At 42.0% G+C, this 23,782-nt stretch overlaps 1 protein-coding gene across 4 annotated transcripts in view; it reads right to left on the reverse strand.

Moving 5' to 3' along the window:
• The window catches only part of NDST4 (N-deacetylase and N-sulfotransferase 4), a 105,945-nt gene that overhangs the window by 34,799 nt on the left and 47,364 nt on the right, over positions 1–23,782 (reverse strand). For all 4 annotated transcript variants that reach the window (XM_027659012.1, XM_027659010.1, XM_027659009.1 and 1 more), the window contains one exon: positions 14,764–16,010. In XM_027659012.1, the coding sequence (XP_027514813.1) occupies positions 14,764–15,744 (981 nt within the window). In that variant the 5' untranslated portion in view covers positions 15,745–16,010. The remainder of the gene's footprint in view (positions 1–14,763; positions 16,011–23,782) is intronic.

A 23,782-nucleotide genomic window follows, 5' to 3' on the forward strand; every position in this document is an offset into this window, starting at 1 on the left:
CCTAACATCTGTCCTTAGTGCTTTTGCAGTTATAGAGCCCCAAGGTTCATTCTCAAGCTGTTCCTTCCAGCAATTTGCTGGTGGTCTGTGGAAAGTTGGAGGACTACAAAGTAGTAGTTTTGCTCTTGATTTCCAACTGAAAATTTGTAGGGAAGAAAAAAAGCAGAGAATGTTTTCAGTGATGTTTCTGTGCATTGCAAGCAGCTGCTGTCAGGATGTGATTTTTTTTTTGGTTACCTCTTCCTGCTCTTGCTCATTCCCTGAAATCTATGCTAGGAAAAAAAAAAAATAAAAAAAATCTGACTATACTTGATGTGGTCTTGGCAATTTTCAAAGCCAGTGGAACTAGAATTGATAGGAATACCAAAAATAGTTATAATCATAGTAAAGATTGGAAGGAAGGTGTACAATAATAACTAGTCTTTTTTTTTTTTATTCTGATAGGGAAACTGAATTTGTAAAGAAAAAAAGTGCTGTCTAGCCTGACATCACTGATGGGGTCACTGCAAGACCAGAATTCTGGGTTCCTTATTTTCAGCTTTCAGTTTGGAGCCCAAATTTCTATCATAAGGGGGACAATCAGCTCAGCTGTGCCCGCACTTGGGGAGGAATTACAAACCCCCTGAAGCCGAGGGGATGATTTCTGGGTGGGGAGGATTTCAACCACTTCACATGCTCGTAATGGATAATACCATAGAGCAGGAATTGTGAGAAATTCACATTACTGACATACTGGCTGGAGTCTGAAAGGAGTTTAGGGGTTGAAGTTAGTCCAGTCTTTAGTGGGATTTTGCAATCCCTCACCCTGTGTGCCTGTGCCAAGCCTGGCTGGCGTAGCTGGTAACCAGTGCCCGACTCAGTGGGCGGCTGCCAACCCTCACGGATTCGTGTTCCCTCTGGAGACACTTTTCACCCAGTGCTTTACACACATGGTGTCATTCCCAGTGCTGGCTGCCAGAGCACTCAGCACCGCAGGATTTGGCCCTTGTCCTGCCTTCCTGAGAGGTAGGATTGCACTTGTTGTGTATTTATTTCTGTGAAGTGCTATGCTAATCTATAGTGCCATATAAATAATTAATAGGCAGCTCTGGGATGGGGCTGAGCGCAGCCAGCTCTGTCTGCAGATCTATTTTTTATTATAGAGCTATTACTTGAGTTCTGTTCAGCATTTCCCCCGAGTTGGCTGCCTTTGTGTGAGGTCTGAGAGGATGTGTGGGTTTATTTGAAGCAAGAAGAAAGTGATGATTTGCACTCGTGCGTAATATGTTTACTGCAAACAGAGAAATTTATTTTTCCTTTATGAGTGGAATACCCAATTTATCAGATCTACTTCTGCTGCTGTTTTGTAACTCTGCCCTAAAGTCAGGAGACTGCCAGGAGTCTACTTGCCTTTAATTCAGCACAGAGGAATGCATCTGTCCCAGCAAAGGTTCAGCTTGTTTCAGCTGAATGGGATGAATGGGGTGATATTGCATCAAATTTACTACCTACTCATGACCGGTTAATAACATCCCTGAGAACTCAGAATGTGCCTGTTGGTGAAGTATTAGATGAGAGATGATGCTGGAATTGTGCCACAGATATCCCAGAAAGTGAGACCACCTTGACCAACCACTCATGTTTGGGTGCACAGATATATAAAAATATCCATGGAAATTATTCAGTCCCCCGTCTTGGAAAAAGGAATTCATGGCCTTGTTAGAACACCTAGCAGCAAAAAGCTGAAATGAAGAGCAAGGGGACAGGCTAACGGGGCAAAAGGTATAAATTAAAAGTAAAGAGCACGAATAAAAAGCAGGGTTTGTTTTAACCGGGGCCACACAGGTGAGTTAATGCAACTGTTTCCCATTCTCCAGCCCTGTCTGGCTGGGGAAGATCAAAGGCATTGGGCAGGGCTGGGAGCATGCACAGGACCTGCTGCTGGTCCCACAGGAGCAGGGAATGGCTGCAGCAGTTCCCTGCCAGCAGTGATTGCTGTCCTGTGTCGGCGCTGCCTGCTGAAAAGATTTACAGCCTCTTTGGGAAATCACTGAGGGGCTCCAATATCAATCACTGCTGATTCTGAAGGATTTTTTAGGAATACTAAGCAAATCTGCTGACAAATCCTGGAAGGGGAAAACCAGCAGGTGCCCAGGCTGAGAATGGGTGGTGGTTCCCCGTGGCTGTGGGGACCCTGCTGCCTCAAGCCCCAGGGCTGGCAAGGATCCTTCCCCTCAGGTTCCTGCAGCAGGGACAGGAGCTGGGGGCAGAAGGGCTTTAGAGCTTATTTCTTATCAGTTCCAATTTCTCAAAAGCTGAAGCATTTTCAGTGAAAGAAATCTGTAGCAGAAAGGCCCTTCAGGCTGGGGAAGCAGGAGGAGGCAGGTGGGGTTTGTCTGTCTCCGGTTCCATTGCAGAGCTGGCAAGGAAGAGGCAGAACCATCATCTCAGCTCTGATCAATCACCAAAATAACCCCTAAAAAAAGCATTGAATGAGAAAACCATCTTGAGGCTTTAAAGGGACCAATCACATCAAGGTTTAAAATAGCATGTTAATAAAAAATTCAGGTTCAGTGCTCATGATCCCGTTGCAGCAAAGTGTAGTGTGTCAGTCACCGTGCTGTTTGTCACAACAGAAAAACCCAGGGAGGAGTTTAGAAACGTTTAGGCCATGCCAAAGAAAGATCAAAGTCTCCCCTTCTTTGGCACAACACAAATACAGAATAAAAGGCAATTAGCATCAACAACTGCAATTTGGTTTAGTTGTGTGTGCTTGCTTTCTCTGGTTTCTTGGTGGTTCAGAATTGCTTCCTTAAGCAAAAAAAACCCCAACAACAAAAAAAACCCCAACTTGTTATAGATGGGCACTCAGTTGCTGTAAATTATTTGAGGACTGGTCTAATGGAGACTACCTTATTTATCTTCTTTCATTTGTGGATTTGGATCTACTAAGCTTTAATCAGAGTAGTTTTCTGTTCCTTTACTGCCCTTGGAAATAATTTACTTGGAAATCTTGTCATAAAAATAAAACTTCCTTAAAGTTCTCAGCACAGACATTTATCTCAAAATTCTGAACTCCTACCAGCAATCTCAAAGTTCTGCTTTAATTTACTGCTTTACAAACTAACTGATGTATATGCTTTGTGCTGGGGAATTAAGCTTTTTTTTTTTTTTTCCAGCACAGTTTCAATCATAAGGAGAGATTGGAAGAGGTGATATATTGAAAATTCAGGTCTGTCCTTCAGCTTTTGGAATGGGCGTGTTGGCACAGTGATGGATAGATCCAGTGGCTCCAAGAGAGCACTTCCATATGTTTAAATAAGAGCTTCTAAAGCTTTTGAATGGGGAGGGGGGGGAAATGAACTCACAGCAGGTACTAATTTCTCTTTTCCTGTTGTCAGTGGTAAAAAACAGGAATGTCCAAAATATCCAATGCGAGAGCAGAAACAGGCCTTTCCTTGGCAGTTTTTTTCACCTGTGAACAGATATTTTTAAACTCACATGCTCAATACTTCCAATTTTATTGTCCTTCCTATCATTAATTGCTATTTTCCCTTATAACCTCTTCTAAAGTATGTAGTGGGAATACCAGATCATTTGCTCAAATAATTTCTATACACTTGCAGCCTGTGTGCTTTGTTAATTTTTTTTCCACTATGCAAGTGTGTGCATTGCCCACCCTCTCCATGAAAATCAGAAACCAGGGAAGTCCAGAGAACTATTTTCACCAGTTATTCTGAAAACTGGAGTTTGCAAAATCCATCCCAGAAAACCCTCCTGCTTTATTATCCTTCCCAGCTCGAAGCCAGCACAGTGAGTTGTCCAGTGAGAAGGAAGCTGGAAGACCCAAAGCAATGTTAAGTTTCTACTCAATTCTCTTGAATGGAAACATCAAAGGCCGGGATGTTCTCCAATAAAATCAATCCAGATCACCAACTGGGGCTGGCACATTTGAAATCAAGCACCTCAGAAATTCCAGTGGGTTACTTTTTCATAAAATTGAGGAATTATAGAGAAAAGTGACAATGGATCTCTCTAACAGTCAAAGGAAATGGTTCAGGTCAAAAAGTATCATCATACCTCCCCAAAAGCTCCCTGAGCAGGGATGAGGATCACCTGGCTCTCCAGGCTCTGGAACAGATCCTGAGCAAGGACAATACCAGCAGTGGGAGGTCCCCAGGGAATTTAGGCCACCAGAGAGAAAAAGAGGTTTGGGTTAAATTTCCTACTGTCTGATGGAGCTCATCCCTTTCTAGATGCTGCTAAATCATTCCTGACAGGGATGACTTTATCCTCAGGGTTTCCAAAACTGCTTCTGACAAACAGCCTTGTTTGGTGTTGGAATGTGTTGAATTTCCCGGAGCGCTGTACATCCATCCACAATATTTCCTGTTGGGAAGGTGTGCCTGTGTTCTCCTCGAGCTCCTCATCCCTGATTTCCTAAGTGCCACGGGACCAATGATGTGCTGTGCCTGAGAACCCCAGGTGAATTATTTGGCAGGGAAAGAGAATATTTCCAACAGGTATTTTTTTACAGAGAGTGGTTACTGATGTCTTTTATGACGTATTTTCTCGGCTGCTTGGAAGAGAATGGGAACATAATTCCGAAATTTCTCATTCCTTTGCTCAACTTATCATTTGTATGAGAACATGTTCCTGTGGTGGATAGAGCCTTCCACAGGGAACAGTTCCTGGGGAAAGCTTCGGCCAGGATCCTAGAAGAAGGTTATGTCTTCCAAGAGAATTAATGCCTGATGACAACAGTAATACGGTGGAAAATCAGTGTTTCTGATGTTTGTGGGCCTTTCATAAGTCTCAAAACAGCTGAAATTTTTGGGTTTTCTCTGTTCTCACACGTATGAGAATACTGGTTGTCAAACTTTATGGTGAATAGATCTCTAGGACTTAGGAAGAGGGAAGAGAGCTGGGCTCACCAGCACATCAAATACTTGCATAGCATTGTCTCAGAAAACAAAAGAAGCACAGAAAGGTTGTTTAAAAAAGGTCCCTATTTCAAATCATTCCTATGCATTTCAGTGGCAAGCCATTACTGAGTCAGTTCCCTTTTACATCTAATTGCTTTTGATCTTAATCATTAAAGGCAGAACTTTTTTTTCTCTAAATATTCCCGTTGAAAAGTGTAGAAAAGTATGAATCCATGTGAAGTATGAATCCATGTAACACAGGATCATCAAACAGAGAAAAATATGTTCAGCCGACTATCCACCTTTTAATTTTAGTTGTTACACTAAATTTCCACTCATTTCTGAAGTGAGGGATTCTATTACTCTCCTAGCTGAAGGGTAATGCCATAATTTTATTTTACACAGGAGTAGCTGTTTAAAAGTCATAAATCCTGACTTGCTGGGATAGGTTTCACTTGGCTCATGCTCTGCTAGACAAACAGGATCGTTGGGCAAGGTGTACATCCAAATCCTGAAAATAATCTGCATCGGGACATAGGTGGTACTTTTCCATTGTGGAAAATATTCCTTGTTCCTCAAGCTCTTCCATGGGCTCTGCATTCCCTCTTCTTTGCCCCCTGCTGGGGTTTAGCACCCCTACAAAGGTTAGAGAACTGGGAACCAGCCCCTGACATGACTAAAACCGGAATATTGTTGCTGGGCTTTGAAATGCACCTGCTGCCTGAAATCCCCTCTGGTCTGTAACTTGGGGCTCCTCTGCAACACCCACCTTGGAATATTTACAGCAGGGATGGGTAGCTTTTATTTCCTGATAATGTACTGGCAGCATGTTCCCAGTTACAGGAGAAATAATAGTGAGAGCATATGGGGAAACTGTATTCCCTTTCCTAATAACAAATACAGTGGAATCACACTTTATAATACCACAGACATATTTGTTTATGATGCACATAAATCCTGGGATATGTTACCAGGAAGACACATGCAGAGCTTTTTTTTATTAAAGCATTTGCATTCTGCAGATGAACCTGATTTTTTTTTTTATGTAATGCATTATTATTATTATTATTATTATTTTATTATTAACCATGCAGAGGGTATCCTCAGCAGTTCACACTTAAGCCTGGAACTCCATCAAAGATTTCCTAAATTAATACGATTATGGAGTATTTAGCCTCTATTAATTATAGATTCATATAGATTAATGCTTATTTATCCGTGTATATTCAATTAATTCCCAAACATTTGTGCTAATTTGTTTAAAAACTTACAGTAAATATTATTACAAAGGAGGTTTTCAGTCTTTGTAGCCCTTGGGGATTAAATGTTACTGGAAAATGGAGAGAGCATGGCTTTGATCCTCATCCCTTGGGCCTCCCTCCCGTATCCTGCTTTTCCCCAGGCACAACCTGCAGCCCGTGTGATCTGCCCTGTTCAAACAATTGGAACTCCACCAAAAAAGCACTTGTGCTCTGCAGAATCACTGACAGCTTTAAGAGCCAATATTTCATGAGGTTTGGGGAAGGCAAGCAAATCCAGTCTGCTGTCAAAAATGTGAATTCCAACATCCTTTATCCTGCTTTTACTTGAAGGGCTGATGTTTTGGGGTGAAAAACATACAGGTGCTTGAAGCCCATGGCTTTGATTCAATCTGAATTTAGTTCAAGTATAATATCAAGACAATTTTTAGAAATTGCCTCAGTGTTGGTATTTGGGATTTAATATGTAATGTAAAAGCTACATTAATAATTCTGGCTTTTACACGAAATGAAGAGGCAGTATAAACCTGAAATATCCATTGCCTGGGATATTCTCATATTAAAGAAGTCTCTCAGCAGAGTGTGAATTATTTTCATTTTTTAATTTCTGGAAGATCAGCAATTCCAAAGCTCCATTTAATTATGATCTTTGGAATACTTTTTTTTTTTAATATTCTACAAACTGCCCACTTTTGCTTTAGTCTGCCAGAGCAGATGAGCTGGCAGAACATAATTTTGTTTGAATCATATTCTGGTGAAACATTCTGCATTTAATAAATCAACATTTTGCCACGAGAAGCTGTTTCACTGGAGCAGTCCAAGTTGATGGAGTAGCAAGAATATAAACTTCATTTTCCTCTGCATTGCCACTTTGCCATTATGGAAGGATTTTTCACCCTATTTAGTCCAAGGATAAATGGCTACACAAGTTGGAAGGAAGGAAAACTAAAATCCTAACCTCAAATCCTTTAAATTTTTCCATGCTTTGGTCAGAAAGTATTGGGAAGGTGATATTAGTGGGAATTAAGAGAAAGAACAAAAACACAGAGAAGAGTAAGGTTTACAGATATTTAGAGGAATTATCCTGGCTCGGTAAATGATGTTTATAATTTAAAAAATTAATAATCCATGGTTTTATTTCCTAAACAAGACAAACTCTGGGCTCTAAGCAGGGAAAGGTGCTCGTGGAGAAGCCCTCAGTGGAAGGACACCACACTGCCCTGGTAGTCCTTCTGTGCCAGCCTTAACTGGAAATACAGGAGCTTTTTGTCATCTACTCCACTCACCAGTGATAAATGCTGGAGTTTTTACACCAGGACACTCCAATGCATCCAGTGTGGTGCAGTAAATCAAACCCTAACCAACAAAAACACTGCAGAGTGCTTTAACTAATGCACTGGTTTGCAGGAAATTGTGAATAGCTTATCCTCTGACTTTCTTGTAAATTTTGGAAATGAAATTCTACTTGGAACTTAACAAAAATAGTTTTGTTTTCTTCCTGAAATTTCTGGAGAGAAATTCCTAACTTTTATGAAATATTATCTATAAAATAGTGTAATGGTTGAAATGATAAATAACAGTATTTAGTATTTCCATTGCAAATTTAGAAGTTTTGTCAACCTATTTAAATTAATAAGTAGTCTTGTATCAGAATATTATAAATGCCTAAGAGACCAAAAATATTCTTTTGTACTTTTTTTTAAGAAACGAATTAACAGCAGTCAAAAATCATTTTTATCCAAGTAGTGTAGGACTGGTGAGTTTTTTACAATGTTCTATTCAACAGTAAAGAGAAGAATGTGAAAAATATATAGAATTTTAATAAAGAAAAAGACACTTAAACTGTAAGGTCCTGTGCAGGTGAATCTCTTAAACCGTGCTTTTGGTGCTCCTGGCTCTCACCCCACCAGGAGGAGGCTGGGGATGCACGAGCTGCAATTTGGTAACTTTTCCCTAAAAGCCCTTAATGTTATTCTCCCTGTGTGGAAAGGAGACAGGTGGAGATGTAAAACATCATAAGCAAAAGCAGTAATTGGAGGGGTCTTTAGCCATAGTCATAGAAAAGATAAAGATCATAGGATTTGAGTTGTGGGAGTATATATGTATATAGGTATAGGGATGGATGGATGGACAGGTGTATAGATATGTCTAAGGATTTGAAGCCAGACACAGTCACATATTTGTTTTTATACTACCTTATGATACAGAGATGGACAGAAAATGCCCAGTTAATTATTTAATTTAAACAACTGAAGTTTCAAATTTCTCCTTTTCTCTCGGAGATTTTCTCCATTACTCATCTGTTTGTCCATCCCTCTGTCTCTTCACCCTTTTCCCACTTTCCCATCATTTGAATAATGCCCACGGTGCCAAGCTGAGCTTTTGCTCTAAGTGTTCCTTCTGCTCACATTTGGATGACAAAGGCATATTTAAAGTTCACTTAAGTAACACTGCTCCTGAAGGCACTGCATTATACATGGCATTCAGGGTAATGTGTTTATTGCTGCATCAAGTGCTTTTAAGGCAATAATTACCACTGCTCTTGCAGCCTGCACTGCCTGGCCTTTCTACAAGGCTATTTCATCATTCCACAGTGGTATTTTGTTGTGCAGGAAGCAATTGTTATTGCTCTTTTTTAACTAATATGCCTTGTTTTAAAGCTCAGGTTAATGCAGGTCTCTCGAGGGGCTGCTATAAATCAGCTGTGGTTTTTGGCTCCTATGGATTCCCTAAATGAAACTAAATTAAGTAGAGTACCACGAGTGTCCTGGAAATATACTCCAGTATGACACAACCTATGACTTCAGAGTTATTTTGGAGAGGGGATTCAAGAAATCAGTACAAATCCAGGAAATTGGTGGAAGTGTAGCCAAAGGAATGTGTCACCAGGTAGTGGTGCTGAGTCAGGCTGTGAGCACTAGAAATCTCTGAATGAGACCAATAACTGAAAAAACTGCCCATTCCATATTTGAAAATGCATTGTGCTGGTTTTTTAACATTTCAGAATGGTTAATCTTTTTCAAAATTAACTTTTTGTTAAATAGCCGGCAGGATGATTTTTCTCAGATTTTTTTTTAAATTCACTTTCTTGCTTCATGGAAGAGTCAACTTTTTTCCCAACCCTTTCAGATTTGAGATGATTCTGTAGGGCTTGTACAAACACTATTGAATTGGACTGCTTGGAGTCATGCAACCCTGCAGACTAAAAACCAGTGTGTGTCCTCTGGGACAGGAGAACCCCGAGTGAGTCCTCAGACGTTCGGAAAAATCTCGATTAGACCATGTCACAGAGTGTGAGACACATGGAAGGAATGTAATTGTTTAACAAATGAAAGAGTGAGAAAATTAGAGCCACCAGAATTTGTTTTCTGTCAAGACCTACCAAATCTTCAGTGGGAATCTGGTGGAGGAGAGAACCCCAAATCTGTTATCATTCAGGGAGGGTACTTGGATACGCAGTCAATCCATCAGGCTGCCAAGGAGGAAAAGAAATGTTTTGCTGGTGGCAAAGGAATTGGTGGTTTTGAACTACACTGGTACTGAAATTCTGAATGAAAGAACAGTCTATTGAAACAAAAGAAATATAGAACATTTGGTGTGATGTATCTTGACAAGGCACTTGAGCAGTATTCAACACTCGAATTATTACAGAAAGAATTGGGTGATTCAGGAGACCCAGACAAGGAAAATATTGAATGAACTGTCATCTCTGATGAAGCAGAATGGAGCAGACACTCCCATTTTTAAAAAGATTGTCTGATTATTAAGGTTTTCTTATAATGCCTCTCAGCTACTATTTAAATTCATTTTTAAATGCTTTAGGACCATCCAAAAGTGGGAACTCCAGAATTTCACTTCATCGTGCTCTTCACTGCCACTCTCAAGTGCTTTAAAAGGTGACATTAGTGCCACACAGCCTGTAGTGACTAATGCTGGGCTGTCTCCTCTGGCCTCCTGTGCTCATTCATCTCCTGCTTTTGGTTTCTCCCTGAACTGCCCAGTGGTCTGGGGCTTATTAGAAGGGTAGAGGGATGATTATTTTATCTCACATCATCAGCAGGGAAGCAACTGCTCTTTGCGGCTTCTACTGAAGGAAAAGCCCCAGATGAATGAACAATAAAAAGGGGTTTGTTTCCTGGGTCTCTTCATAGCACAAGGGAGTTTTGAGTGTTGCCCAAGCTCTGGGGATTTAGGGGATTACAGTGAGGACATTTGGGAGCACCTGGATGCAGATTGAGGTGTTGGGCTGCTGTAGCTTTGCCATAACCTTCCCTGCAGTTCAGTGTGAGTGTAGGATGGGTACAAGGGCATCCAGAGGAACACCTCAGAAACCTGAGTTAGAAATCCAAGTATCCGTTGTCATCTTTGCACACATCTGCCTCTTTGCCCATCAGTTGTACCAACTGATCATTCTGCCATGCCTGGGGATGTGGCCCAGACATGTCCAGTTATTCCACCTGAAAGCAGTTGTCCTTGCTTAAAGATCAGGAAAAGCAAGTGCTGGAGAGGTTCAGTTGTTCAACTCAGCCTCCTGCTGAGCCAGTACTCTTTAATTTGGAATTACCATAAAAGATGCAACTCCAACATGAATTGTTGCCTTTGAAATGAGCCAAAAATCACAGCCTTTAAGTGTTCCAGGCATTTTAATGATGGTGAAGGTCAAAGACAAAGTGCAGACTGTGGCAGTGAGGAGGTGTCAGAGACTAATGCAATTCTTATTTTCACTGAAGTAAGTGGAGATCAGAGTGGAAGAAGGAGAGAGAACACAAGATGGGCTGCAAGGAGAAGGAAGGACTGCAGTCAGCAGCAACACAAACAACATTCCAAAGCTCCATCATTTTGTAGTGTCCCAGAAAGCCCAAGGATGCTCTTGTCCTTGTGGCAGCAATTAGAGGAACAGAGAAAAGGGAAGCATGGCCTTTAGAGAAGGGGCTGTGTGATATGGTGGTGCTGGGATGAGCAACTCCTCTTTGATTATGTACCAGCTCCACCTGAGAGAAGTAGGGAACAGAGGGAAGCAGGTGATTCCTAAGAGAGTCCACCTGAAAGAAGGCTATAAAAGGGGAGCTGTGGTGCAGTGTAAATTCTTGAGCTGAGAGGAGGAGTGAAAGTGCGTGGCTAATGCTTTTTAGTCTGTTTGGATTTTTTTTTTTTTTAAAAAACCTTTATTTGTTTTATTTATTGAAGAATAAATTCCCTAGCTTGCAATGTGCTCTTGCAGTGTTTTTGAGTTAACATTAGAAAGTCTATTTGAGAAAGGTGCTGAAAAATCCCTGGTCGCTGCGCTGAGCTCTTCCTGGGTGAGTAAATATTGTTCTATCTCATGCTACAGCAACAAAAAATAGAAAGGCTTGAGCAAGTTCTTACTCCCTGTTTGGGTAATGCAGCTTTGCTTGTGCTCAGTTAAAAAGAAACTGTAAAGGTGTAAGTTTTGTGTTTTTCCTGTGTGGCACTTCCAGGCACAGCATAACCAGATGTTTCTAAGAGTTTTTTGCTAAATCACTGATGCCCGTGATACTGGACTTTTGTGTGCTTGGGAACCAATACCATTTGCAAGTACACAAGTTCAGTAATTCTGCAGATTAGCTGATGACTTTTTTTCCTTCTAAAATCAAGCACTGAGATAATATATTGGCAGGCAGGAAAGGGAGACATTCATTTGCAGAGGCTTGCTAGGCTCAAGATAGATCTCTGCAAAGCTTGGGAAAATAGCTTTCTGTGGCTCTGCTGAGTTCCTGTTTAATTACTGAGCCAGACATGACCTTGCACAACTTGTACAACACAGGGGACCAGGAGATCTTCTGTGGTAAACACAGCCCCGTAATAACTCTGTTCTTTAATCTCTGTTTCTCTAGCTGATGCCACCCTTTATAAAACTACATATTATCCCTGAAGCGCCTAATTGAGGAAAGGCTTTGTGAGGGAATAAAAACATTGGAGTTGCAGGAAGTAATTACAGGGGAACAGGTTGACTTGTGTTATTATGGTTACATACTAATATTGTTATCAGAAGACTCATTTCTGGTCGTGTCCTCTGGGTTGGCAGTTATGTTTGGTCACTGAAGAGGTTGAACAGGGTGATGTTATTTAGTGATATTTTTCACCCAGATTAGGAGGTGTGTAATTGTTTACTTGCTTTTTTTGCATGCAACTGTTGTGTATTAAAGCATTTCAAAGGGACTTGGGTGTGCATGGCACCTTAGAAGAGCCTAACAGAGAGTCCCTATAGCTCTGCAAAGCAAACCCTCTCTGAAGGGCTGGACACAGCTGCTCCTTTGTGGAAATGCCTTGGCATCACTTAAATATCAACCTCCTAAATACTTGTTATTTCTGCCTCTCGAGCAGAGCTGCTCTGCCTTACGGGGTGAAGGAAGGTCCTCTGGTTCTCAATTGCCTCCTTTCCCAAGTGACTGGGGAGATTGTTCTCTAACTGGCTGTAATTATCCTTTTCTGTAAGCTAACCAAAGTGCACTCTGATTTCAGTGTTATGTTCATTAGCAAGTGCTCTGGTTTGTGTGTTAATGCATTCTGGGAACGTCCAGTCTCTAAGAATGGACCGAGGTGAGCAGCAAGTGTTTGTGAGACACCCTGAGGAACAAATCTGTGCCACGTAACTGATTTGAAATTAAGCCACAGAATACCTACAGGTGGTCAAGTTGCAAGTGGATTTGTGTGTGAACATCCATCTAAAGAGGGAGATGAACTCTGTATTGTCCCCAAAAGAGCACTTGATGGGAAGGTTGGTTCTGAGCCTGTGCCTGCCAAAGATTCCTCCCCGTGGTTTGTGTTTGTGGCATGATTCTTGTTTGAGGTGAGGAGAGGGTTTATCCCGTGAGTGGCACCGTTGGTGGTTTTGTGATGAAAGTGGGCAGCTATGTTGGCGCTGGAGAAATGTGGGAAGAATGAAAGCTTCCCTTTGTACCTTGACTCAAACATACTCCGTAAAGGAATGCTCACCACGCATTCCTTGCAGAAAGTCTGGATCCTAGCAAATCTTCCTTGTTGCTGTCTAGATGCTCAGCACTGTGGACTGGTGGGTTTTCAGATGGCTAAATGTGTGTGCAGCATATAAAAATAATGCTGAATGCTTTTAACAGCAGCCGGCTCCTACTCAGGCCCCTGGATCTGGAGTTCTTTGTCTCCTATACTGAGCGTGGAAGTGTGGCTGCTCTGCCAAGCACAGGGGGAGAGGTTTGCCTGGTAATGTTGTTGATTGCTGGGTAATAAAGGAGGTGACTTGTTATTTTTTAAGCATAATGAGATTATTCCGGTGAACAGTATGACCTGAATCTCCAAGTGTCTCTCTGTGGACTCTCCTCTGCTGGTAATGGGGGCTCTTTAACCGGTGTGGAATAATAATAGACTTCCTTGGTGGAGCAAACCACGTCAGAGAGACGCTCTCAAAAATGTGCAGGCGGAAAGCTATTGCTGGAAAACTTGTTTCACAATTGCCTTCTCAGTTAATTTCCTCTTGTATCCAAGCCCTTTCTCAGAGCATTTTCCCCGATATTTCCAGAGAGAGAGAGCACTTGATCACTGAGCTTGTGCACAGTGCTCAGATCTCACAGACACCAGGCACTCCAAATCAGCCCTGATGAGCATTCACATGCCTGGTTTGGCTAATAGAATTACCCAAACTGCTCTGATGTGCAAAATGGTTTTAATTGTATATGAGAATATTGCTTTTGCTGGGTGTTTTGATACGTCAGTGGTCTGGATGAGGAGGTAGATGAATACAGAAATTGTAGACATGGAAATAAAAATTTAGACATTAAATAGAAATCTGCATTTCAAAACAAAAGGCTTCCTTATTGTCCTTGAAAGCATTGGGGTATTTACAGAAAAAAACCCTCTAGAATAAAGGCTTGAGAATGTGCTATTGCACGCTTAAGGACTTCAATTAATCTCTGAATGTTATTCCCACATGTGGAAAATTACAAGGAAATAACTGTCAAGCTACAGAGTTGTGTCTATTCCTTCCAAGTTGCACACATCTTTGAAAATTACTGTGAACAAATCTAGTGGCATCCCTGGATACTCCAGATCATCAAATAGGTGTAAAGGAGCCCCTGAAGAATAGCCTGTTGGCTTTTTACTGTGTCAGATTGTTATGTCACTTGCTCCAGTGTGTGCTGTGCTTCCATCCTGTCATTGATACCTTTAAATGCTTATCTCAAACTTGAGCTGTAACTTTTTCAGGTTTTTTTTTTTTTTTGCTTTTTCTCTTTTCGTTCTTTCTCAATACAGTGATAGTGAGGTTTAAGAAGGCAACCATCTTCTATTGTTCTGTCTACTTTACAGGAATAGTGAAAGAAATAATACAGAAAAGGCCTATAAATGATATTTTTGATATATATATCCCCCACATACATGTGTATGCCTCTCCATACATCCACAGGTACATCTCTGGATGTGTGTGGGCAAACAGGCTTTTGAAGTAATCTCAGGTTGTGGTTTCTGTATCTGCTGGCTGCAGTTGTGCACTTTCAGCCTTTATTAGGAAATGGAGCTTTCCAGCTTTTCCAAGCTTTTTGTCTGTTTTTAAGCATCCCTTTGCACACACGTGTGTCTGGGATGGTATCCCCCAATCCTTGCCTTACCTTCACATCGTTGACGTTCATCCTCGTTCCCTCCTTGCCGACGAAGATGTCGTCTATGTCGACCAGAATGTACCTATCCAAGGACAGCGTGAGCTTCTTTCCCGACAGGAAAGAGATGGCGTCGATAAAGATGAGTTTGTGCAACCAGAAGGTCAGGTTGTTTCCAAAGAGGACTCTCTGGATCCCGTCATGGAGCCCCAGGTCCTGGATGACGGTCGCGTACAGAGCAGCCCTGGGCAGCGCCGGGGGGGTGGGTCTGGAGGGCTGCAGCTCTGTTAAAAGCACAGGTTGGTAGGTGGAATGGTTGAACTGGAACACTGTCCAGTCCTCCCCGGGCAGGGGCCCTTTCTCAGCCCTCGGTGCCTTGGTGATGCGCAGCAGGGGCGACTGGGGGTTCACCACGCAGTCCTTGAGGGCCACGTTGTTGTAGAGGTGTAATGGCAGCCCTTTCAGTTTGGTGCTCGGGGAGCTGTTCTCGTTGGCTTTATGAAAACCAATTATGCTAACACTGTATTCCACACAGTATTTTTCCAGGAGCTCTCTATTCCATGAGTCCATGGATACGTACTTCAAAATATTCTCGTATATAACAATTGTGTATTTCCCTCTTCCGTTGTCTGTGAGAGGGGGAATATCCCCCTTGGCTGGCGCTATGACCATGTGGTACCGGAATCTGCTGGACTCAAGGATGGCTATGATGTCTTGCCCCAGCTGGGAGTACTGGCTCTCCACAAACAGCAGGACAGTGGGATCAGTTTTGGACGGATCAATTGGCTTGGCCGTTCTCATCTCCACAGACCTGTAGGGTAGAAGTTGGAGGGGTTCACACTCTGCTTCTCTGGTGGTTTCCACGAGGGTCATTTCCTGCTTGTATCCAGTGTAGAGGAAGTAGGCAGAGATGAGGATGCTGGCCAAGCAGAAGGCTGCCAGGAGGATGACCAGCGTTCGGAAACTTCTGCGGAGCTTCACGATTAGATTCATCTTTCGCGGGACTTCCAGCCGCGGTTGGACCTGCCGCTTTTCCAGTTCTCCCTCTTCCTAAAGCGCCATGGGAATGAGGAGCTGCAGAGGTGCCGATTCCCCTTCCGAGACGTTCATGTGACCATTGCAGAGCATTTATGAAGCTGTCAGGGAGGTTGTAAAGCTGTCGGAGCGGGAAGTCAAAGGATCCGGAAAGCTAAATTGAAAGAGGTTTTCTCAGAATGCAGCAGCTGCCAATAATCAATGAAGAGAACTCTCAACATTATCTGCAATGAGAAGTAAAAGAAGAGAAAGTAAAATAAAATCCATAAAGCAATTAAAAACACACGTTAATAAGGCTGGTGATTGATGCTGGAAATCTGAGCTGAGAGGAAAGTTTGTGAGCAGCTCCAGGAGCACTCAGTGTCACTTTGCTTTCTTGATGCACTAGGAGAGGCTGCATCAAACAGCTCTGCCCTCTTCTCAAGGTATAAAAACAAAGTCTAACCATAACTTTTTGAGGATGTGTATCTATTTATCTATTTATTTCTTATCTGAAATGGCTCATTGCTTTTGCAAATGGGAATGATTGAAGACTGTAGGGCAAAATTAGGAAAAAGTAAATGTTATTTAAACATGGGGACGTGTTCCATGTCAAGCTGCATAAGTATTTTGAAGGGGTGATAAATTCTATGTTGGACTGGGAAATTAATGTGACCAAGGTGAAAGACACGAGAGGACTTTGAGGAAAGACTTGTAGGACTTGTCTCTCCAGTTTCCATTCCTTACCTGGAGTGATCAGTACTTCACAGTCATTTTAAGGAACAATAAAGATTGTACAGGGATTTTCCAAGTGGATGAGCAGGCTGTTAAAACTGCAGGGTGCAACTGTGCATGCCTCTGCCTCCATCAGGGATCAAAGGGAGGTGCTATGTAGAGTGAAAAGTACCACAAGGGAATTTTGTGAGTGTTGGGTGGGCACACAGGTGTGTGTCCTGGTCTGTGAAACCCGGAGCTGAAGGACTGGGCCTTCAGTGTCCTTGCATGGATGAAGTACAAGGTGCTCAAACCTCACTGCCTGGCTGGCTCTGAGGCTCTTGTGCCATTCCTGGTAGTTCTCCCTGCAATCATGACAAATTGCCATTGGTAACAGTAAACCATATGACTCAGAGGCAGTTCGAGCTAACTAAATAAATAACCCGTGCTGTTCTATGGATTTATAAAGGAATTAACATCTTCCTGAATTATTTATGTTGTTTGGCTGTGGGAACAGTGCGAGATGGTAAACAATGGATAATTTTGGAACTGCAAGGAAGAAGTGCTTTTTCCAGGCAGATACTTGGCAGTTGATGTGTCCTCCTCTAACAACTCGCGTTACACATTTTGAGTTTTATTCTGAAAACTATTCGTTTATCTTAAGCTTTGCACCTAAAACTGGAAAATGCTTGTAGGAAGCATTTAGAGAGAGGGAGTTGTTGCCGAGGCCGTTTGTGACTTTGCCAGGTTCAGGTTTGTGACTGATTTACCTTCCTCAGTTGGAAGTGTGCTGGGAGATTCATCCCCCTGGATTGTGGGCTGTTCCATCAGTGACCCTGCTGTGTGTCACACAGCAATTGGCCGAAAGGTGTGAGCGAGGCGGAGAGTTTACCCGTGCACAGAAGTGAACAGAAACGAGAAAAATGTCCTGCATTTACTAATTCCTTAACGTGTGAGAGAAGAAATATAAAAGAAATCACAGCCTTCACAAGGAAATTAAAATCATCCTGATAATTTTAGGAGTATTTGCCCTGCTTCGGTGCTTCCCTTGCTCTGCTGTTCTGTCTGCTTGCCGGGATTTCACTTCTTATTAAACCTCCAATTAAGATTTCCTCAGAAGATAAAACCGGATCAAGTGAAGCTTCTTCTGTGAGCCCGTGTTCGAGTAGCGGTGACGTTGATGAGTCACTCAGCCCGACTCCCGGGCTTTACCAGTTCAGGAGAGCAGCTCTCGATGGGAAGGGGAGCCTCGAGGGGTGGGTGGGTGGGTGATCTGCCCCCCAAAACAGCCGATTGCAACAAGCCTTAGTTGTGTTGGCGTGAGACAGGCAGGCGTCTCGGAAAAAATAATTGAACCCCCTGTCGGACTCTGCATCCTCCGCTTGCTTTCGGCACTAGAGGGCAATATATTCTTGCTTTTTAGAGCCAACACCTGCTCTCCCTTCGCCTCCAGAGCGCACAGCCCTGCCCGTGGGCGCGCTCCCTCCAGGAGGGGCTCCGAAACCCCCAGGGCAGGTAGAACGTCTTAATTAAGACTCCTGTGGTTAAAATTATGTAAAACCCAGGGCTTCTGCTCTAAGAAATGTGCTGCTAAATCACCCTGAGTACTTAGCAAACGTTTCAGCCCACACCTGTAGCACGAGGGAATAGCATGCAAGGAGACCTAAAATTGCAGATTTTCCCCTCAGAATAGCATGCAAGGAGACCTAAAATGGCACTTTCTCCCTCAGTCTACGGTCCTGCTGGATCTCCTGGGTACTGCTACTGCAAGCTGTCAAAATCAACTTCACAAATACTATTGCTTGTGTTACTAAAATGAGAAGCTTCTGACTTTATAGAAGCCAAAACAAAACTATGTCTTCATCCCAAATTACTTCCTCCAAATAATAACACTGGTGAAATCTCTTCCAGTTAAAATATTAATAATCAGGTTTAATGTAAACTGCTATCTGTTGTATGCAGATGTTATAACAGGTGCAAGCATTCTCACTTATCTGGATGTCTAAATACTAGAACTGATAAGGAATTTAAACTTGCCTATGGAAACCTGGCATTGGAGCAGACCTTCCTTTTAGTTTGCACATTTTGTTTGAACTGCTCTGTTGAATTGATTGTACTGTTCAGTGAAAAAAAAGAATAGTGTGAAGTAATTAAAGTTTATGAAAATAAATCAGCTATATTAGCCATTAGTGGGACATTTTCCAAGGCATAATTGGAAGTTAAGTGCCATTTGTGCCTTTGAAACTCTCCCCCTTAAAGTTCAACAGCTTTATATTCGCTCAGAAATTCAAAGACCTTTGGAGAGTTCCTGTGCTATATTAATTTGAAAAACATGGAAATAGGCTGTATTTCATAATTAGTGTTACTAATGGAGTTTTAGAAACCGGTATTTGAGGTCTTGTGTTCCCATGGTCACTGATGAGCGCTCATTGACTCCTCAGGGGGGTCAAGCCCAAAGCTGGGCACACTTTGGTCAAGGAATCAAGGAATTGGCCCTCAGTAGATCTTCAATTGTGGGGCCTTTCCCCAGCAAGAGCAGAGCTCTGCAGTGTAACTCTGTCGTCATGTCAGACATCTGCAGGGACTGTAATTTTTCTTTAATTCAGGCAGCTGAAGAAAAACGGAGGTTTAAAAATTGCTGCCTCTTTGCTAAATAATACTTCCTGCTTTCCCCCTGCAAATGCATTTGATTGATGACTGAAGTGTACTGATTTGGAAGATGATTGATTGGGAGATTAGGACTCGACTATTTAAAACCGATAGCATGATAGTGAAGAGAAACAGCCTCTTATTAACACCATGTGTTAACACTGCATCAGGAATTAAAGCTGTGATCCTCTTGTGCTCCAGTTCCTACACACAGACCTTCTCCCAGAGCTCAGTGGTGGAACAAGCAGGGTAAGAGCATGTTGCTGATGACAGCCCTGAGGAGGGGAGCGGGACACTTGTACCAGAGCACTGTGGTCATTCCTTATCTCCTGTCTGCACCGGAGTGTGTCGCTGGGAGTAATTCACCTGGAGGCAGGCCAGAGGTTTCCTTTCATCTTATTCCAGCATCAGTCAGAAGTCAATGTCTTTATTTTCTATATATAAGACTTCCCTTTAGGCTAAAAAAAATAATGTAAACCCTTCCCTCTTTTCCTTCCTTTCTAAGCTCGTATGACTCCTGCCGTTTACCAGCAGCCCAATGAATCATGATACCTGCTTGCTGCTCCTTGCATGTGACTCCTCATTCATTACAGAAACAAGTGACTGATTTGAGTGATATATGACTCCTGCTGGCCATTAGCAAAAATTCAGAGTTTCTGTTCACTGCAGAGGAAATAAACCCCAGCTTTTTTGTAGTTTTTTTTTTTTTTTCCTTCCAGAAGAGTTTCTAAGAGACATTTTTAGGGAGCTCACAGAACTGGTATGCTTCTTGAAAGTAACTTTTTTTTTTCTTTCTCAGGCTTAAGGTAGTAATGTGTTCTGTGCTTATAAGTGTGGCTTTGCTCATAAGGGGTGTTGCTGACAGCTGCTCATAACTCACCACAAGGATTTAGAAAACTCTTTTACCTAGACAAGGGCAGCTTCTCAGCTGGTGAAAGCTGTTGCAGGTCTTCTGGCTTCTGTTTTATGATTTCTGAGTGGAGGGGCTGCTCAGTACTTTGATCTCTTCTGTTTGTTTTCAATGCATAATCATCTGTAAGTGAAACCACCAGTTTTTCAGTATTTTCAGCAGTTTGGTCAGTCTATAGTGCACATGTAATCTTGTGTGATTTCAGAAAGCTAAATGATGCCAGAGGGTGAAGTCAATAATCGATGAATATAAAGCAAAGTGTTTGAAATACCTCAACTTGTGCACTCAGTGAAAGTAGAGTGGTCTTAGCGTGAGACAATACTTGGAAGGGAGCTGTTTGACCCCTCTGGCTTCTATCTCTCTGTGGCTTTCAGCTTTCCCAGATGATTTCAGAAATTGGAGCTTTGAAAAAGGCTCCCTGTAGCAGAGTGGCCAGAGGTATCTTTGGAGATGGGTTTTACACATGTACATATGATGCTTTTAGACAGGCAACTATACCTTCTGCAGGAATTTTACAGAAATTGGTGGGAACCTTTTGCAAATGGGAATTAATGGGACTGTTCCTTCTGCAAATCCTCCCTCACAGATTTGTTGCCTCCTTTGTTTCCCCAGCTCACATGTAACACTTTGTGTTGCTTTACTTGTGGCACAAATGTATTTATAAGAGTTAACTAATCCACACTTGTGGTGAATGCTGCCTGATGGACCTCAGCACTTTTTTCTTCTGACCCATTAACTTCCAACAGCCCCACAGTCATTTGGACCACCCAGGAACTCCTATAAATATCCCATCCATGATGTTTAGGTGACGTTTCCTCCAAATGTCACAATTTATGGATCTCTGACGCCTCAGTACTTCTGAACATAATAAGCAGTTGTAATATTTCCTCAGAAATAGCTGACTGCTGATTTCTCTGGAGTGTCAGGCGTGGAAGCTCCTGGAAACCAGTAATTTAGGTACAGTCTTAGGAGAACCATGGGTGAAGAGAGAGCCTATGTGTGTATTTCTTGTTTATTGACAGAGTGACTCTAGTCACCGTCATAACAAGTAGCTGTTAGTGACCACTTTCACTGAGCAGCTCCATAGGTTGTGTGGTGATATCACAATATATTAGTTTATCAAAATTACCAAAATATACGCATTTTGATGTCATCAGGTGAAACACCTTATCTCTGTGTCCAGATTTAAAATAATGTAATAATAATTTAAAAGTACCTTAGTTTTCAATGTATTTGTTCATCTTGCCTGAGGGGTGGTGATAAGATCTGTCATTTTAACCAGTAACTCACCAAAAACTCAAAAAGCTGAAGAGCATTATTTGGCACAGGCCTGACTTTTCCAAGGTCACTTGGCAGCCCCTTGGCAGCTGAGCTGGAAGCAACAGGCACTTGCTCTTGCATGACACCCTTCAGCAAATGTTTACAACCCTCATGACATCTGTAGGAAAGTAACTGAGCCACCAAGGATGAAAGGAAGGTGTTGAGAGATGATCTGAAGGTCAGAAGCTTATTGCTAAAGCCATGATGACAGAGCCAAAATGTCACGGCAGAAAGTTGTGCCTGCGATCACAGCAGAGATGGTGAGGGTGTGTGACCTACAGGACTGAGTCCTTGGAGTTGATGCTTTGCCTTCCCAGTGGGATTAATGGGAAGTGCAGATGGAATTAATGTGCTTTGACTGCCCCAGTCCTTTTGAAGGAAGCTGGTGAATAAAAGCAGGCTCCACGTGTTGTCCTGAGGCTGCTCACAAAACATTTCTCCTGACTCTGTGCAACAAATCTCCTGCCCTCACTTGGTTAATGGCTCTTCATCACTTTTCAATTCATAGTTTAATGCTTCAATGGAAGCCAATTTGAATTCATTTAGCTTTTCAAATGAAACTTCTGTGAGATATTGTATCAGAAGTTTTATTACAGTCCATCTATTCTGGTACCGTTTTCTGCTTTTATAAGGCTGTCAATTAGTTATCCAGTTCCAACAGAATGATTTGTGTTGTGAATTCAGCTGAGAGACAACATTTGTGCAATATAATGGCTGCCTAACTAGAACTCCTTAAAGTCAATCAATGCAGTAGTCAAACCCTGTACATCTTGTTTGATTGTATATACAAGGTAAGGCATTAAAAAAAAAATAATTTCAGAACCTTTTTATAGTTCTACTAGAATCTAAATATCTGCAGATTTTCTGTATCAATTTTGGACGTTTACCAAGGATTGCAGATTTGGTGGATGAGTGTTGAAACTTTACTTTTTGGAGGTTTTTCAGACAGAAAAAGTTTGAAAGCTCCCTTTTTAATGAAGAGGCCCTTTGCCTACAAGATACAGTCACAGGCTCTGGAATAGTCTGTTAGAAACTAAACTATATTTGATCTTTTTTTTTTTTTTTAAGTAGTTAATGGTTTCCCACACTGTCTATTCTCCTATTGCTTTTATAGGACCTAAAAATCTTTGCCACCATGTGAGATAATTAAAATGTGTCCACCCTGATATCAATGACAATATATTTCCCCAAATAACATGTTTTGTGGTGTCTATATCCTTGTCACAGGGGCTATTTGTGAGAAAGTCAGATGTGGTCACATCTGTGCTGGGAATTAAAAGGAGGCCACTAACTTATTTCAGAGGGACCACTACTGTCACATAGTGATGATCTATTGCTACTGCAAAGGAAGTCTATTTAAACCCAGATAACCAAGACTTTGTACCTAAATCTTTAGAGCAGCATGTTTACCACATGAAATTTAAACAGGGGTTTATTCTGAGTTTACTCAAGCCTGGTTCCAGCCAGCCATAAAGCATTTTCGAGCTCTGTATACATTAATTCTCATTATAACAACATCCTTTTATTTACTCTTTAAGTAATTTCTGGAGTTCCCTTGCCCAATCTTTTTGTCCTCGCTGGCTGAAGGGTTTTGTTATCACTGAGAGGATCTGGTAGAAAAATGGGGAGAATACACAGAGTTTGGTCCCAGCAACCTCTGATCAGAGCAGAGTTTAGGCTGGAGCTGGTGACAGCCTGGCTGGTCTGGGCAAGTAGTGGCTTTCAAGCAAAGTAAAGCAAGCAGAGTGGCCAGTTCTTTAAAACAGGCAAGGTGGGCTTTTTGTGGGAACCGGTTATGGCTGCACATATTATTGTAGTCAGTAAAACTAATCTACACAGAGCAACCTGATGATGCACTGAAAATACTACAATGCCCAACAGGCTATATCTCACTTTAATGTACTTAAGCATTGCAGACAAGACAGTCTGAGGAAGTTTTATGGAAGATTATTAATACAAATTCAACTCCTTATCTGGAAATGATTGGGTGGGTATTGTTTGCCTATTAAGAGGACTAATACCTGATTGGGAGAGGATAAGATAGGGAGCTGAACCTCTGATTTCTGTCTTTCTGCCACCACCATCATGTTTTGCTCTCTGGAGGCCACTGGCTTTTTCTAGTACTTTAGTTTTTCTGTCTATGTTGTGGGAATATTACTCTTTTCTACCTTTACATGCATATCAGCTGTAAAATGTTCTAAGATGATTCATGTTTGGTTCAAATGTGTATAGTGTGGATATTGCAAAGGGTGCATTTGGGAAAGACAGTGCAAAATCCATACTTTCATGTACAGTCAGATGTGTTTGCAGAGCTTGCTTCCTTTTTCCTATTTCTTGTACCCTTTTTCTTATTCCTGGTTAAATTCCGTTGTGTTAATTTCTGCCACTGTTTTCATGGGGTTTCTCTGCCAGAAGCCACTTTGT

Source organism: Corapipo altera, unplaced genomic scaffold (assembly GCF_003945725.1).
Source record: "Corapipo altera isolate COAL_440 unplaced genomic scaffold, ASM394572v1 255, whole genome shotgun sequence".
NCBI classification, from domain to species: Eukaryota; Metazoa; Chordata; class Aves; order Passeriformes; family Pipridae; genus Corapipo; species Corapipo altera.